The sequence below is a fragment of the Nuphar pumila genome, chromosome 13, assembly GCF_984573655.1.
Source record: "Nuphar pumila chromosome 13, dmNupPumi1.hap1.1, whole genome shotgun sequence".
In the NCBI taxonomy this organism is placed as follows: Eukaryota; Viridiplantae; Streptophyta; class Magnoliopsida; order Nymphaeales; family Nymphaeaceae; genus Nuphar; species Nuphar pumila.
In genome coordinates, this window is record NC_143261.1 from 71894083 (window position 1) to 71911116 (window position 17034).

The 17034-nt window shown below is 35.1% G+C and overlaps 1 protein-coding gene across 1 annotated transcript in view; it reads left to right on the top strand.

Moving 5' to 3' along the window:
• The window catches only part of LOC149818677 (Prolyl oligopeptidase family protein), an 83293-nt gene that overhangs the window by 919 nt on the left and 65340 nt on the right, over nt 1-17034 (top strand). Inside the window, exon 2 of the mRNA XM_089983964.1 lies at nt 6864-7021. Within this exon, the coding sequence (XP_089840090.1) occupies nt 6864-7021 (158 nt within the window). The remainder of the gene's footprint in view (nt 1-6863; nt 7022-17034) is intronic.

The following is a 17034-nucleotide window of genomic DNA, read 5'->3' on the forward strand; positions in this document are numbered from 1 at the left end:
AACTTCTCTACAAGCAAATACAAAAACAATAAACTTAGATTCATTGTAGAATGAGTTATATAAGTTTTTTTTTAGACTTTATGCAACTGATCCTCCACCAAGGTTAAAACCCAACCACTCGTTGATTTGAAATCTTCAAATTCAATGTTTCAACTTGTATCATTGTATAGTAGAAAACTCAATATAGTGGATCTCGTAATCTAAAGTGTGTTTAAGATATCTAATAATCCTGTTCACAACATTTCAATATTGATGTATAGGATTATTAGTATATTTGCACACCTTGCTCATTGCAAAGGCTATATCTGGTCTAACATATTTTAATTGTCGAATATTTATACAATCATTATAAGCTAATTTCATGTTTGGATCATATGGATATATACAGGTGAACAAACAATATATCCATATTTTATAAGAATTTTTTCAATATAATATGTTTGACATAATGCAATGTCATTATCATTTCTCACAATTTTGATTCCTAAAAGAACATCTGCAACACCAAAATCTTTTATATAAAACATAGAAGATAAAAATCTTTTTGCTTAGTTTACATATTCAATATTAGAACCCAAAATAGGCATGTCGTCAACATATAAACAAATTATAATAATAGAATTATAATTTACTTTACTTTAAACACACTTATCAACACCATGTATATTGAAACCATGGTTTACTAGAGAACTATCAAATTTCTCATGCCATTGTTTAGGGGTTTGCTTTAATCCGTATAAGGATTTCTCAAGTTTACAAACTTTGTTTTCTTATCTTAGCACTATAAAGCCTTCAGGCTGCTCCTTATATATCTCTTCATCTAATTCTTCATTCAAAAATGTTGTTTTCATGTTCATTTGATGAATTTCAAGCTTATATATGACAACTAGGACAATCAAAATTCTAATAGTAGCTATTCTGGTTATAAGAGCAAAAATATCAAAATAATCAATATTTTTTTGTTTAAATCCTTCAGAACCAAACGACCTTTAAATTTATCAATTGTACCATCGACTTTTAACTTTTTTTTTTAAATCCATTTGTAGCTAATAGTTTTGCAACCAAGTAAATCTACTAATTTCTAAACATTATTAGACATAATTAAATCAATTTAATCATTTATAGCTTCTCTAAAAAATACATCTTGAGAAGACATAACCTCTTTAAAAGACACAAGATCATTCTTTATAAAAAATGTATAAAAGTCAAAACCAAAATTAGTTATTTTTTTAATGCATTTACTGTGTCTAACTTCACTTTTAGGTTAAATATTATAATAATTAGAATATTCAATCGTGTCATTATTAGGATGTTCAACAACTAGAGTACGACTACCATCAAGAAGAGAATCAAATGCATTTTATGTTCTATGAAAGATGCATCTAGATTCAATAATAACATTATTAACAATATCCAGAAATCTATATGCTTTACTATATTCACTGTATCCAACAAATGCACATTTCAATGCTTTAGGTCTAATATTTTTTATTTTATTTTTTAAAATTTTAATATATGCTAAATAACCCCAAACACGAAAATAGATAAGATTAGGTTTCTTACCAAAACACAATTCATAAGGTGATTTATCATATTTAGAGTAAGAAACATGATTTATAATATAATAAGCACTAAGTAGAGCTTCTTCCCAAAAGTTGGGATGTAGGCCTGTATTAAGAAGAATAACATTCATCATTTCTACAACTGTTCTATTTTTTCTTTCAACTACACCATTCTATTCAGGAGTTTAAGGAACAAATGTTTGATGAATAATACCATTATCTTTACATAATTTATCAAATTCTTCACCTAAGTATTTATTCACCTCCTCTATTTGTTCTTAAATGTACAATATTGGTTTTAAATCTATTTTGTAGTTCAGAAAGAAAGAACGAATTTGAAAAATACTTCAGATTTATGTTTTATCAAATAAACATAACAAAATTTAGAATAGTCATTTATAAAGCTAATGAAATATCTATTACCACCATGACTTAGAACATTATCTATCGTACACACATCTAAATGCATTAATTCAAGCAATTTATAATTCCTTTTTACACTAGAAAATGAGAGTTTAGTTAGCTTAGTTTGAATGCATGTCTCACACTTATGATTATATTCTATTTTGACATGACAAGGAAGCCGATCAAAATTATTTATATTATAAATGCTGCGTGAATTAATGTCTTAATCATGAATACCAAAGAAAATAAGAGTTAACTATGTAAACAGAAGTAACTGATTCATTTGTACTCATCTTGAACATACCACCAGTAGCAAACCCTTTGCCTACAACAAATTTTCCTTTGGTCACAGTTACAATCTCAGACTTAATAATAATTTTGAAATCATTTCGTGATAGTAGTTCTGTAGAGATTAAGTTTTTACAAACTTCTGGAGCATAATAAACATTCTCAAGTATCAGGACTTTCTAGGAGGTGAACTTAATTCCTCCTCCACTACTTCATACGACTTCAACAAGTTCTATCGTTTGCCACGTGAACAATGCTTCTAGTATTCAGGTACAAGTCCTTATTTACAACCACCACGAAGGTTTCAAAGATTACGACAACAAGCCTCTCATCTTACTCATTGGGCTTGGGACCAGTTCTCTTCTATTCTCTGCATTTTCTAGCAAAATGGCCTAACTTGCCACATACATAGTAGTTGATTTTCTTTTTATCAATTATCTTTTTCTCTTTCACAAAATTCTTTTTATTTCTCTAGGTTTTCATGATTTTGCCACCTCTGTTACTAATAATATTCACTTTATGATAACCCTCTTTAGGACTTAAATTCTTTTTGTCACGAAAATGAGTCTCATCCTCAATTCGGATGTCCTTAAGAAGACCATCTAAAGTGATTTTCTCATTTTTATGTTTTAGGTAATTCTTATATTCTTTGCAGGAATTAGGTAGTTTCCGAATAATAACTGTAACTTAAAAGTCATTATCAAGATACATACTTTCTCCCTTGATTTTAATATGCCAAAATTTGCATCTCATGCATTTGAGCAAGTATAGGCTTATCATCAACAATAGAAAAATTAATATACTGGTCTACGAAGAACCTTCTATTTACAACATCTTCTGCATTGTACTTGATCTTCAAAGCATTTCACAACTCTTTAACCGACTCCAAAGGAGAATACAAGTCAAGCAAAGAATTCACTAAGTGTTCAAAATATGCCCTTTGCATCAGTAGTTGTTTGTGTGACACTTCTCTCTCTCTTTTTTGTTGTTCTTCTGTCTCAACTTCTCCAATAATAACAATGAGACAAGATTTTTTTGAGGCATAGTCGATGTGCAAATCGAACACAGGAAGGAGACCTTCAATTGCCACTACTTGAAGTTTGACCCATCAAATCGATCGAGCTTCTCAAGGTCACAACTGAATAAATTGATGGAGTTGGATGTCAAACCAGAGGCCATATTGAAGTTCTAAAATTGTTTGAATAAGCAATGTCCCAAAACAAGATTTAGGAAAATTGAGATACCAAGCATATAGGCACGTTCTTAAGATCGCTATCTTTAAGACTTCAATTGCCCCACTTCAGGATTTTCGAAAATGTGAAAAGGGGTTGTTTGTGATTGAGTTCCCATGATACAACTAGGCTTGGACTTCAAGAGTGTCACACCTTCATAAGATTAGGTGACCTCTCCTACACATGAACTTAGCAAGCCAAAACAATAGTAAAAAAATAGAAAGAGAGAAAGCTTGAGAATCAGAAAATCTGATGAACCAAAAGTCGAAAATGAAGAGATTTATAAACTTTAGGAAGGCCAACACATTTTTTGTGATAAATGAAATTAATGGCCATAATCCAACGGTTTAAAAATTGGACGAAAATGACTCTGAACAGTCATATACCTTCGATCAATGGTCAAGGACCTCCAAAACCATCCAACAGTCACAACACCTCATAAACACTATATAAATGCCTTTTAAAGTGATCCAAACGGCTAAATCAATCGAGAAACGGAAAGTCAAAACAGTTTGGTCAAAGATTAAGGTCTGGTCAAAGCAGACCTCGACGCCTCACATGCGCCTCACGCCACAGCGAGCCCGCGAAGTGCGCCATCAAAATGCCGCATTACGCCTCAAGCGCCCTTGCGCGCATACGCACACGCGTGTGTGTGAACGACACATCCATTCCTGCGTGAAGCGCAACAACGTCCGCAAGCCACTCTAACACACAAGGGTTATCAAAGTAAATAATAAAAAATAAAATCTCTATTTAAACCACCAAAAAAATCTCTTCCTCTTAGATATGAGACTAAACATTTTCAAAGCACTTTTGGTAGGAAGCAATAAAACACCAAAACTTTGCAAAATAATGTATATTTTGAAACTTTTTTCAATAGGAAAACCACCTCGGTCATTCGCGAGCTCATTGGTGTGAAAAAACACCATGCCTCCCTTGCCCACCAGGAAGTAAACCTAGCTTCAGCCTTGCAGCAAGGGACCAACACCTGTAAGCTTCGGACTTGTGACGTTCCATCAACTTGATGTTCATGAGTCGCCCCCTTGTGGCTTATGAGGAAATTACGTAAATGCCATTTTTACATTTTTAAGCTGGGGCTCCTCCTACTTGATCAAAATAGGGGTTGAGAATGCGGTGACTTTTCTTGGAGATTTTCGACCATTTTTTTTTAGTTTTTTGTTTTTCTTAGGTTTTTTTAACTCAGCACGTTATCAATGAAAGGGATTTTCTTTTTTCTCTTTGCAAGATGTTGATTGTAATGTGAGTAGTATAAAAATGGCGGTAAAGTTTCACGTATCACAATTTTATAGGAGGCTTAATGTATATCTGAACATCATGGTTATTTTCTGGTGATATTTTATAGAATATCACGATGATTTGTCTCCAAAGGTATGCATTGGAAAAGGAAAACAAATGCCTGATTTTGAGGTGAGCTTGGGAAGAAGTAGGAGAAAACGTTTCCACGATCTTTTGATGCCATAGGCGAAGTTGAGTTGCTTTTGTAGGCTCCTCACTACTTTTTCTTTTGGCCATGCTGCCCTAAGATTGTGCATTCAACATGCATTTGGATGCCCAAGTGCGCATTTTCACGGCTGAGAATTCTCGCAGTGTCCCACAATTCATTTGCGTGAACTTTGGAGCTCGATCTGCGTATTTACTTTGAGTGAGTTCCTAAAATTAACAACCTTTTTTCTCATTGTAATTTAGATTACCATATATAAAAAAATAAAAATAGTAACTATAATTCATCAAACAGTGGGCCCGTTGCTTTTTACTTTCTTGAAAGTTGAAACCATAGTTATTAAAAATGGGTACGAGGTATTGGTACTAGTATTCATAGTCACCGGTATCACTAATATTTTGTAAATATCATGATATTATTGGTATTTCAAGACCAGTTGATATTTACTCAAGATTTTCAAAACTATCACCAGATATTGCTATATTTTCTCGACATATTCAAAAACATCCTTTTTTATATAATTTAAGTATCTTCTTTTGTTTTTTTTGTATTTATTTTAAAAGCTTTTCTAACTCTTTCTTATATCTTTTACAAGAAAAATAATAGAAAACCTTTTATTTTCCTATCCTTATCTCGAAATTTTTGTAGATTTTCCAGAGATCCTCTTGAGAAAAATCATGTTTTGAAAATATCTCCAAGAAAAACCCTCACTATGAAATTACCTTGAACGATACATGTGACTATGCTAGCATGTAAGGGTTTAAAATTTTTCATCTATGTTTTTATTTAAAACACATCATTATGACTTCAAAAAGCATGATACGAGCTTCTAACAATCTTTGATAAGTTTCTAAAAGAATTGGTGCACACTTTTAAAAATTTGATACATAGACAATAATATCTTAGTATATATTTTCATAAAGGTATCTACAAATAAAAGTAATATATTATAAATAATTATATTATACTTTTTATAAGGCATAATATTTAAAAGTCTTTTGAAAATAATGTCCTTGTAGCAATGATATTGCTATTTGTACTATAAATATTGTTGGAAACAAGTTTTATACTTGCTTACACGTGATATAAATGGGTTTCTACTAGAGATGGTGCAACTTTCACAAGTGGATTGAGTTTCTTAAACTTTGGATACTTCTATTTGTGGTTTCCAAAGCAAATTTCTTACTAGTATCTGGTATTCATTAAATTGATACATTATATGCTATGGTATATTGAGTACCAATGAAACTGCACCTGAAACTATAGGCTATGGCCACAAATCTCGTTCTCAAAAAATTCCAATGAAGGAAAATCTCATGACATTTTGATCATCAGAAACTGTTGTAGTGTCGCACATCACATAAGGTTTATCCAATGGGCACGACTGCAATGCCAGTTGAAGCCCAATTCTCCTTGAAGATTGACTATACACGTTTTTTTCATATATGCATGCTTTCGTGCAATCATTGCTTGGATCGAGGACAGGCCAGTCAAAATGTAGAAGTGCAATTTGATTATTAAGCTGATACCAATTATTTGGAAATGGATATATCATTAATATTCATACATAGTTGGCAGATGTGCTCATTCTCTTGTAGGAAAGGAAATTTTTAGTTGGATTAGTTGGCTCATCATGCATATCCATTTTGGTGTAGAAAATCCATGATTTCCTTATGGTTACTTGTGAATTGTGCTTTTGACTCCTGAGTATTTTGATCTCACCTCATTCACTGTACATTATTCTGCATGTCTAGTTCTTTTTGCATGTTTAAGGCACTCTTGTAGGTACATGCATATTCCACATGATGTTTGAACAGATGAAATTCTTGATTGAATTTTGTTCATATTAGAGATAATATTCATATTTATTTTGACAGAGTGTTCATTTACTTTTTCATTGAACTTTTATGTTAGGATATATTATCAATGTGTGCCAAAGGGGAAGGAATACCCCATTCTTTGTAGGAGACTAGGGAACCATGTTGGTGTCACCAAAACACTTTTGGGATACATGAAAGGAGATCACAAAGAAGAAGTTCTGCTTGATTGGAATGAACTTGCAGAAAAATATGGTATGTGTCTTCTCAATTTTGTTCTTTTTGGACAAGTAACTAATATCATTAGATTTTTGTATAGTTTCTTTTGGGGCTTTAACTGTTTCTCTTTTCTAAAGATCTAGTGTCGTGATAATGTCCCATAAAATTTAGCTCTTCAATACACCAATTGTATGCTTATTCTTGTAAATCTTTAGTGCGACATGTAAACTGATTCTATTAAACATTTATGAGCAGTCTCAATTATTATAGTTCCATCCAGTTCAAGTTTTTCTTTCTAATTTTAATTTTTTGTGATCATTTATTGTTCAGGATCATATTTTCCCTATTTGTTATTGTGAACAATCTTTTTGTCTCGTGTGCAAATCCCATGGGCTTCCCCATATAAATAAAAGAAAAAAGAAAAAAACTCATAGTTTTTGATGAAGAACAATTTGTTAAATTTGATTTCTTGGCTATTCTATCTCAATACTTTATCTTTGTTGTATATTTTTATTTTCTCTTCTCTTCCATGCTTCTAGCACTTTCTTGAATAGCATTTATCTTTTATAACTATACTGTACAAGGGACCAAATCTAGAAAATAACTGATTCCAGTTGGGTTTCTGGTTTTCAACTTCAGTTTGATTATCTTACCATATTATTGGAGTTGGATGAATTAGCTTTTAAGAGAACTTATTGTGTTCTTGTGCCCTCTTCATGGTTCTTGCCCTATTAAGATGGTATCAGAGCCATATCAAGATCAAAGAGGGGATTGAGAGCTGTGTTTTGGAGGAGTAGAAAGCTTCATTCAATGTGCTTGAGGTTCGGTGTGAAGGTCTCGGAAAGTGCTGACATCATCACTAACCATACAGATTTCGAGGTTTGTGTCATATGAGGCTACCATTTGGTAGATCTTGATTTTAGAAGATCAGAAAATCAAAAAATCGTGGTCATTGGTGCAATATTTGATTTTATTTGGATTTTTCTTTGAATTTCTGAAAAGGGCGTGAACAGTGACCTGATTTGCATTTTTGATCCATTTTGATATGATCAGTGGGGTTGGATTGATCTTTATGGGTTGTTTTTTACTGTAGAATGTGTTGGAAGTCGGTTCGGTGAGAGGTTTAGTGTTTTTGGAGAGTTATTTAATGCCTTTGGTGTGTCCCTAGGTGGCGGTAACTATATTTGGCTATATAAAGGACATCAAATTTCATGTTTTGGCATGTTTGGCTGATTAGTTTCTGCTGTGCCTGTTAGCAACTGTCTTTGGTTGAGTATATACAAATTTTGGAGCATGATTGTGTGTGTTTTCGTCAAGATCACTTAATCTTGTGTGTTCGTGATATGCTTTTCCTCTTGCTGTGATAGTTGCTTTGTGTCGAAGCACTGCTTTCTTACAACATATTTGGTATTGCTTGCTGTATTGGTATTCGTGTGTGCAACTCATATTATAGTTTGAGGATTGTGTGAGGTACGAAGAAAGAAGGTATACGGATTATTTCCGTGAAACTTGACGGGACAAACTATGCTTATTGGGCAGACTTTATGACTGCTGTAATTGTGGGAAGGGGGCTTGGGGGATACTTGGATGACTTGAAGGTGAAACCCAAGCCTACTAGTGCTGATTTTGACAAAGCAATAGAGGAATCGGTTATTAATAATGTAAGGGGTAAGGCATGGGTTCTGGGTTAAGTAGAGTAAATAATAACTATAAATCTCTCTAAGTTTTAGAAGGCCAAAGAAGCTTGGGCGTACCTGAGACAAGTCTACAAGCAACAGAATTGGGCAATGCATTATCAAATCACTCAAGAATTAAGGATTATGCACTAAAAAATTTAAGTGAATTGAAGAATTTTATTCGGATATGCAAAGAATTTGTGATGCCCTTGCACTTATGGAGGGCCAAACAAAATGTGAAAAATGTGAGAAGTGTGAGACATGTACCTTATGTCAAACTTGTCTGAGACTTCATGACCAACATAGAGAAACTGATAAGGTTATTGAGTTTCTTATGACTCTCAAATCAGAGTTTGATGGAACAAGGAGTGCAATTTTTCATCGTTCTCACTTACTCTCCGTGGTCATTGCAGAGTTGATTGCAAAAGAGACCAAGATGAAGTCTCTTGGAACCTATTCATCTAGTGGCAATGTCATAACAGTTTCTCAGCAACTGGGTGACATATTTGGTGGTAGAGGTAGTGAAAGAGCTTGGGGAAGAGGTGATTTGAGTTTTGGAGGGAGAGGTTACCTAAGATCTATTCAATGTCACTACTGTAAGATTTTTGGTCATATGAAAAATTATTATCCAATTCTCAAGAAAAAGATAGGCGGAGTTTATGCAACATCTTCTGATGGTGAGGGCATAAAGCCCAAGGATAATTTCTCTCATATTGGCACTCAGTCTGTTGGTCTTTCATCTGTAAGATTTTAAGAATCATTAGGTGGTGGTCAGCTTCAGTTGTTGGAAAAGGTCTAACAACATATTCAACAATTGCAACTTCTTGCCCAATCAGTTGTAGTCCTTTCTTCTGCTACTTCAGCCTCTTCCTTTGGTTCTGCTTTCTCAGGTATCTCAGGTTCTTCTAGTTTGTTAATAGACTTAGGGGCTTCATGTCAAATGACATCCCATGAGCCTATTCTAATCAACTGTCAGCCTTGTAGTGACGTTTATCGCATTGCAGATGGTTCTTCTATGTCTGTCTTAAAAGTAGGTTCCATTACTTTTGATTCTTATCTCGATTATAAGATTAATCTTTCTCAAGTTTACCATGTTTCATCCATTGTTATGAATCTTATTTCTGTTGGTCAAATTACCAAGCTTAATTATAATGTTACTTTCTCTCATTTTGGCTACATAGTACATGAATAATTGTTAGAGAAAAAGATTGGTATTGGTCATAGAAGATGGGATTTATACTACTTGGACTAGATTGATATGAGTGAGCTGAAGAAGCCTGAGATCAGATTGGGAGCTTCTGTCATATATGAGTCTATTTTGTGACACCAGAGACTGGGTCATATTTTCAACTCTCGGTTACTAAAGTTATGTCTTTAAGAAGTTTTTACAAGTCTAAATTAGTTGTGTCAAATCATGTTAAAGACTGTGAGAGTTGTAGGTTGACAAAGGGTCATGCCTTGCCATTCAGGTTTAGTGATAAGGAATTAGAAAATCCTTTTGATCTAGTGCATTCTGATGTATGAGGTCCTTCGTCTATTTTGTCAAAAGGAGGATCATTGTATTTTGTTACCTTCATAGATATTGTACAAGATTTACCTAGTTATATTTTATGAAAAATAAAAGTGAACTTTTGAAATCTTTAAGAACCTTTGTGTTATGATTGAGAATTAGTTTGCTAATAAGATTAAAACACTTCAAATTGACTCTGGTAGTGAATATGTCAGTTGTACATTTGAAAAGTTCCTGCAGGAGAAAGATGTAGTTCATCAAAGATCATGTCTCTACACTCCTGAGCAAAATAGAGTGGCTAAAAGAATGAATAGGCATGTCTTGGAAACAAGAGCTCTTCTTTTTAGAGGTGAAGTGCTCAAAGTGTTTTGGGGAGATGAAGTTTAACTAAGTATCTATCAGATAAATTGTATGCCCTCAAGTCTCTTTAAGGGTATATCTTCTTTTCAAAAATTGTATAGACAAACTCTAAATTATGATGTGATGAGAGTATTTGGATGTATATGTTGTTAAAAGTAATATTCATGAACCTGGGGGTGGTCATACGTAATTTAACATAATCACGTATGCCTAATTGTAATCACGTTCAACCTAATCACCTATTTAAATAGGTGATTAGGGTTAATGATTAATCGAACTCTCTCCTCTCTCTCTCTCCATTCTCTCCTCTCATTTTTGCTTCTCTCTCTCTCGTCTCTCTAAAATAGATTAAAGGTGGTTAGTTGTAACATGGTATCAGAGCGGGTCTCCCTTCTGGGATGTTGCTGCTGCTGATGATCACGGTGATACTGTTGTTGATCACAGATCGTGAAGGAGGATCGTGAACTGCTCGTGGATCCTGAAGACGCTGCCGTTGCTGATCGTGGAGAAGCTGCTGAAATCGTGAACTGCTTGTGGCTTGAAGACGCTGTTGCTGTTGATCGTAGATCGTGAAGAAGGATCAGATGTGTGGATCGTGAACTGCTCGTGGATCTTGAAGACGCTGCAGTTGCTGATCGTGGAGAAGCTGCTGCTGATTGTAGATCGTGTCTGATCATCGTGAAGCATAAGGGAAGATATCAGATCTGAAGACATCGACTGAATCGAAGAAAAAAAATAAATAGATCACGGTTAGATCGGATTGATATCGTCTTGGGCTTAAAATATTTTTAATGGATGCAATTGAACTATTGCAGTCGGCGATCAAATCTAAAAATAGTGATCAGTCGCTGTTGAATGCCTGCGATTAGATCATTGCTGTGGAAGATTAAATGGTAGTTGTTCTAATCTTGAAATCGATAGTCGTTGTTTAATATTTTGTGGTTGTGGTAGTGATCTGATCACTATTCTGATCTAGAAACAAAGTATGCAGGAGACTCTTGTTGCACAGAAATAGTTGGGTTGCTAAAATTTTTTTTGCTGTCCCTGGTGAAGGAATTTTTTTAATGGCTGAGTCACGTGCTTTAGATAATAACCAAAAGGGAGAGGCCATTGGTGAATATAAGGCCTTTGCAAATCCATTTTCATATGGATCTTCAGTTAAGCTAGATGATTCTAATTATGCAAGGTGGTCTCGCACCTTCATGATGTCGGTTTCGGGTCATCGGAAAAAGCACATCTTGTTGGAATTGGAACCCACTGAAAGAACAAGAAAATATGTCACCTGGGACGAAGACAATGACATCGTGATGTTATGGATAATGAACAATGTACAACCTCATATAGCTGATGGACTGATTTATTACACCTCAGCTAAACAAATGTGGGACAATCTCCGTGATACATATTCTCATGAAACTAATGTGAGTCGTATTCTACAAGTTGAGCATGAGATTTATCAGTTGTAGCAAGGAGATCAGACTTTAGCCAAATACTATGCCTATGTTAAATATGCTTTTGAGAGGCTAAATGCACACATACCCTTATGCTACACCAAACAAAAGACCTATCAGGAGCAGACTACGGTTGCTCGATTTCTTACAGGGTTGTCATCGGAATTCTCAGTTGCCAAAGTCCAAATGCTAACTAGTTTTGATGTTCCTACTCTTGCAGAAGCCTATAATCGTCTGAGTAGGCTTGCCATCACTCTTCCTCAAACTCAATCTGAATCACAGGCATCAGCCCTAGCAATCACCTCAAGTCGTGGAAGAGGTACTTTCTTGAATTTTCGAGGAAGAGGTCGCTGTCGCAGTACTGGAGAAAGAGGAAGGCTTCAATGTACATATTGTGGTAAACTTGGACATCTTTAAGATAGGTGCTGGGATAAGACTGGTCAACCTCCTATCCCATCACCTAAATCAAATGTGTTCAAGGCTCAAGTTGTTAAACTCGAGGCAGAGAACCCCACTACCTCCTTCAACGATTCAGTTATTCTCAGTCGTGCAGAATATGATGAATTGGTGTCTCACCGGCTTCCTAGTTCGAGTGCTCCTATGCCTGTTGCTGATGTGGCATGCTCTACAGGTGATAACTTGAGTTATCAAGGTAGTAGACAGATTATTGATTCGAGTGCCTCTAGACACTTGTGTGGGACTTCTCATAATTTTTCTAAGCTACATCCTATTGCTGAACCTCGCAATGTTATACTTGCTGATGGGAGATCTTCTCCTGTTGTAGGCCAGGGAAACATTCCTATATCCCCCACACTTTAATTGACTAATGTCCTTTATGCTCCTTCATTTCCTCAGAACTTACTATCTGTTAGTCGTATTGCTAAGGAAAATAACTGTAGGGTGATATTTGATTCTGTGTGTTGTATTTTTCAGGACTTGCTGACGGGGAAGAGTATTGGTGGAGGCCATGAGGAGGGTGGTGTCTATTATCTACATCAGGCGGTTGGATCCATGAATTCTGTGTCTGAGCCATCTTCCAGTACCTATCAGTGGCATCTCCGCCTTGGTCATGTTCCTTTGCCAAAGCTTCGTAGACTTATTCCTCAGATTTCTCCGTCTGATTCATTTTAGTGTGACGCCTGTCAATTGGGCAAACATCACAGAAGCTTCTTTCCTTCTCGTCAGAGTCCATCGAGTCAAGCAATATTTGAGATTTTGCATGTTGATATATGGGGACCTAGTAGAGTACCTAGTCGATCTCAGTGTCGTTATTACTTAGTTATTGTTGATGATTTTTCCAGATTGTCATGGGTTTTCTTAATAAAAGAAAGGTCGGAGGTTGCCTCCATTCTTATGTCTTTTGTCATTGAAATAAAGACTCACTTTCATTTTCTTGTCAAGATTATCCGCACTAATAATGCTCTCGAGTTCAAGTCCAATGAATTATTACAATTTTATCGAAATCGTGGCATCCGTCCTCAAACTACTTGTGCCCGTATATCTCAGCAAAATGGCATTGCTGAGAGAAAACATAGGCATCTTCTAGATGTAACTCACACTCTTATGTTGCAATCAAATATGCCACCCTCATACTGGGGGGATGCTATTGTTAAAATGTATCTAATATATATATATATCTAATATATATATATATATATATATATATATATATATATATATATATATACATCAATACCCGATAGGGGTATTTTTGTAATTTCACATAGTTGTTTTAGAAAACAACTATTTTCGTTTTTTGATAAAATGTAATTTTATTTTCTTATTTTTTTATTTCTTTTTTTATTTCTTTTGAGGGTTAAAAGGGGCTCCAACCTTAGAGTCGTTGGAGCCCCCAACGGTCACAAATGTGACCGTTGGGGGCTCCCAACGACTCTATGGGAGCCCCCTTTTGGCTCTCCTTTTGAGGCCTTTTGGCCATCCCTTTGCTCCTCTCCCTCTTGTATAAATAGGGGTGAACCCCTTGTATATTTCTTATTCTTGAGAGCTTTCTCTCTTCTCAATAAGAGGCTTTTTATATTGTTGCCTTCTTAAAGGCTTGTGCTTGTATTGTCCCTTTGTGGACTTGTGATATTGTCTCTTTTATTCATTGTTGTAAGTGCTTGTATCCACTCTTTATATTACTGCAATATCTCATTACATGGTATCAGAGCCACTCGATTCTTGAAGAAAAGGTGTGGTTCGTGTATCTCATATTTAGTGAATATCTTCTCACTTCTTGGCAACATCATGAAGGCAAAGATTGACCTATCTTTCAAGCTCAATGGAAAGAATTATATGATGTGGGCATCGGCAATGGAAAATAATCTCAAAGAAAAGAAGCTTTGGGGTTTTGTCATGGGTACCGTTCTGGAACCTAAGCTTATGCTTACAAAGGACGAAGAAGGTCAAGAAAAGGCTCTTGAAGGAGATGCTCGCCTCAAGACCATTGAAAATCATCAAAAAGAAGTGGAAGATTGGGAAAGCAATCACGCAAAAATCCTTGCGTGGTTTATGAACAATGTTGAGCTTAAGGTATGTGCTAATAATATAGCTAAATTTCGTAGAGCCAATGAGGCTTGGTCCTTTATGAAGGGTATCTATACCCAAAAGGATCTTGCGAGAGCATACTTCTTGCAAGAAAAGATTAGAACCACCAAGCAAGGTGATTCTAGCATTCAAGACTATTATAGTGCCCTAAACCCACTATGGGATGAATTGGCTCTTTTGGAGCCAAAATGAGTTTCTATGGAAGATATTGATTTAAGGCAAAAACAAATGGAACAAGAGCGATTGTTTCAATTCCTTTTTGGGCTACATCCCGAATTTGAGCAAGTGAGATCCTCACTTCTCCATAGATATATTTTTCCTCCTATTGAGGATGCTATTGCTGAAATCACTCAAGAGGAGACAAGGCTTGGCATGAGTAAGCATGTTGATGAAGTCCTTGCCGTATCAAAACCGGGTAACAATGTTAGAACCTATAAGCCTCCTCATTTTGGGAAACAAGGAAACTACAATGGAGGAAGAAAAATGATTGTTTGTCATTATTGCAATGAGCCGGGTCACATTAAACCCGCTTGTCCAAAGCTTATTGGAACCTTCAAGCCTAAGGTGGCCTCTCTTGAAGAAACCACCACCAAAGAAGATGAAGGCAAGAACAATGACATCAAAGAAACTCTTGGACAAATATCTATGGCTCTCCAACAAATACTAAAAGTTTCTTCCTCCACATCGGGTGCGGCTATTGTCTCGACATCATCACCCGGTACGTATTCTTGGATCCTTGACTCCAGAGCTTCTTTTCATATGACCCCTCATGAAAATGCACTTATTGATGTTTGCACCAATTCAAAGGACTCTTGTGTCTCTACGGCCGATGAAACCTTTTTAAAAATTTCAAGTATTGGCTCTTTTAAAGATTCTCAAAATTTTTGTGTTCCAAAAGTAAGAGTTGTTTCCAAACTAAATTTAAACCTATTTTCGGTTTCTCAAATTGCCGACCATGGATGTGAAATATCTTTCTCATCTAATGGTTGCTTTGTGCAGGATCTCCTGTCCGGGAAGCGGATTGGGCAAGGCCATAAAAAGAGAGACCTCTATTATATGGACCATCTCGATCTCCCTACAAATTTTTTTTGTTCTTATGTCCAAGAAAAAAACATGGAAACTTGGCATAAAAGACTTGGTCATCCATTTTTGGAAAAATGAAGTCTATTCCATTTCCAACTAGAACTTTTCTTTCGTCAAGACCTTTTGAATTGGTGCATTCGAATGTTTGGGGGCCTTCTCCGGTTATGTCTAAAGGGGGCTATTCATATTATGTTACGTTTATTGATGACTTTACTTGGTATGTTTGGATTTATTTTCTTAGTCATAAATCGAAAGTATTTACTTTCTTTAAAGATTTTCATAAAAAGGTTCAAAATCAATTTCAAAATAACATATCTATTTTAAGATCCGATTCCGGTGGCGAATACTTATCTCACGAATTCCAAAACTATTTGACCCAAAATGGCATTTGCCATCAAAAGTCATGTCCTAGGACTCCCCAACAAAATGGCCTAGCGGAAAGGAAACATAGGCACATTATAGAAACCGCTAGAACATTACTTGTTTCTAAGAATATTCCAAAGAAGTTTTGGGCCGAATCCGTTCTAACCTCAACCTATCTAATCAATAGAGTGCCCTCTTCTAAGTTAAAAAATGCTTCTTCCTATGAAAAACTCTTTAAATTTTCACCCGATTTCAATCTTCTTCGTATTTTTGGTTGCAAATGTTTTGTCTTATTACATAAAAGGGATAAGTTATCTCCAAAAGCAATTGAATGTGTTTTTCTAGGATATGGTGAAAATAAAAAAGGGTATAGATGTTATGATTTTAAGAATGATAAACTATATGTTTCAAAAGATGTAACCTTTCTAGAAGAAGAAAACAGTTTTGATAAAATAGAAGAAACAAATGAAATTGATTATATATTCTTATATGATCTTATTGATGACATACAAGAAGATTTTCTTGAAAACATAGACGATACACGTGAGGTATCCCCTCTTGACATAACACCCTCAAATGATAGTGATCCAAATATAAATGTTCATAATAGTGATATAAATGTTTACTCAAGAAGAAATCAAGAAAATCCTATTAGTGCCCTCGAAAAATACTCTCAAATTTCTGAATCCACTGAGGAACCACAAGTTAGGCATTCTTCTAGAATATCAATACCCCCAAATAGGTTTGTATCCTATGATTCCTTAACCCCCAACTATCGGGCATGTTTAATAACCCTACATTCTTATTTTGGACCGGCTCACTATAATCAAGCTAAATCTATACCACATTGGGTTGAAGCAATGCAAGTTGAACTAAATGCTTTAAAAAAGGCCAATACTTGGGAAATAGTTAATCTACCCTCACACAAAAAACCTATTGGTTGTCGTTGGGTCTTTAAAGTTAAAACTAAAAGCGATGGCTCCTTAGAACGATATAAAGCTAGATTAGTTGCTAAGGGATATTCCCAAGAATATGGCATTGATTATGAAGAAACATTCG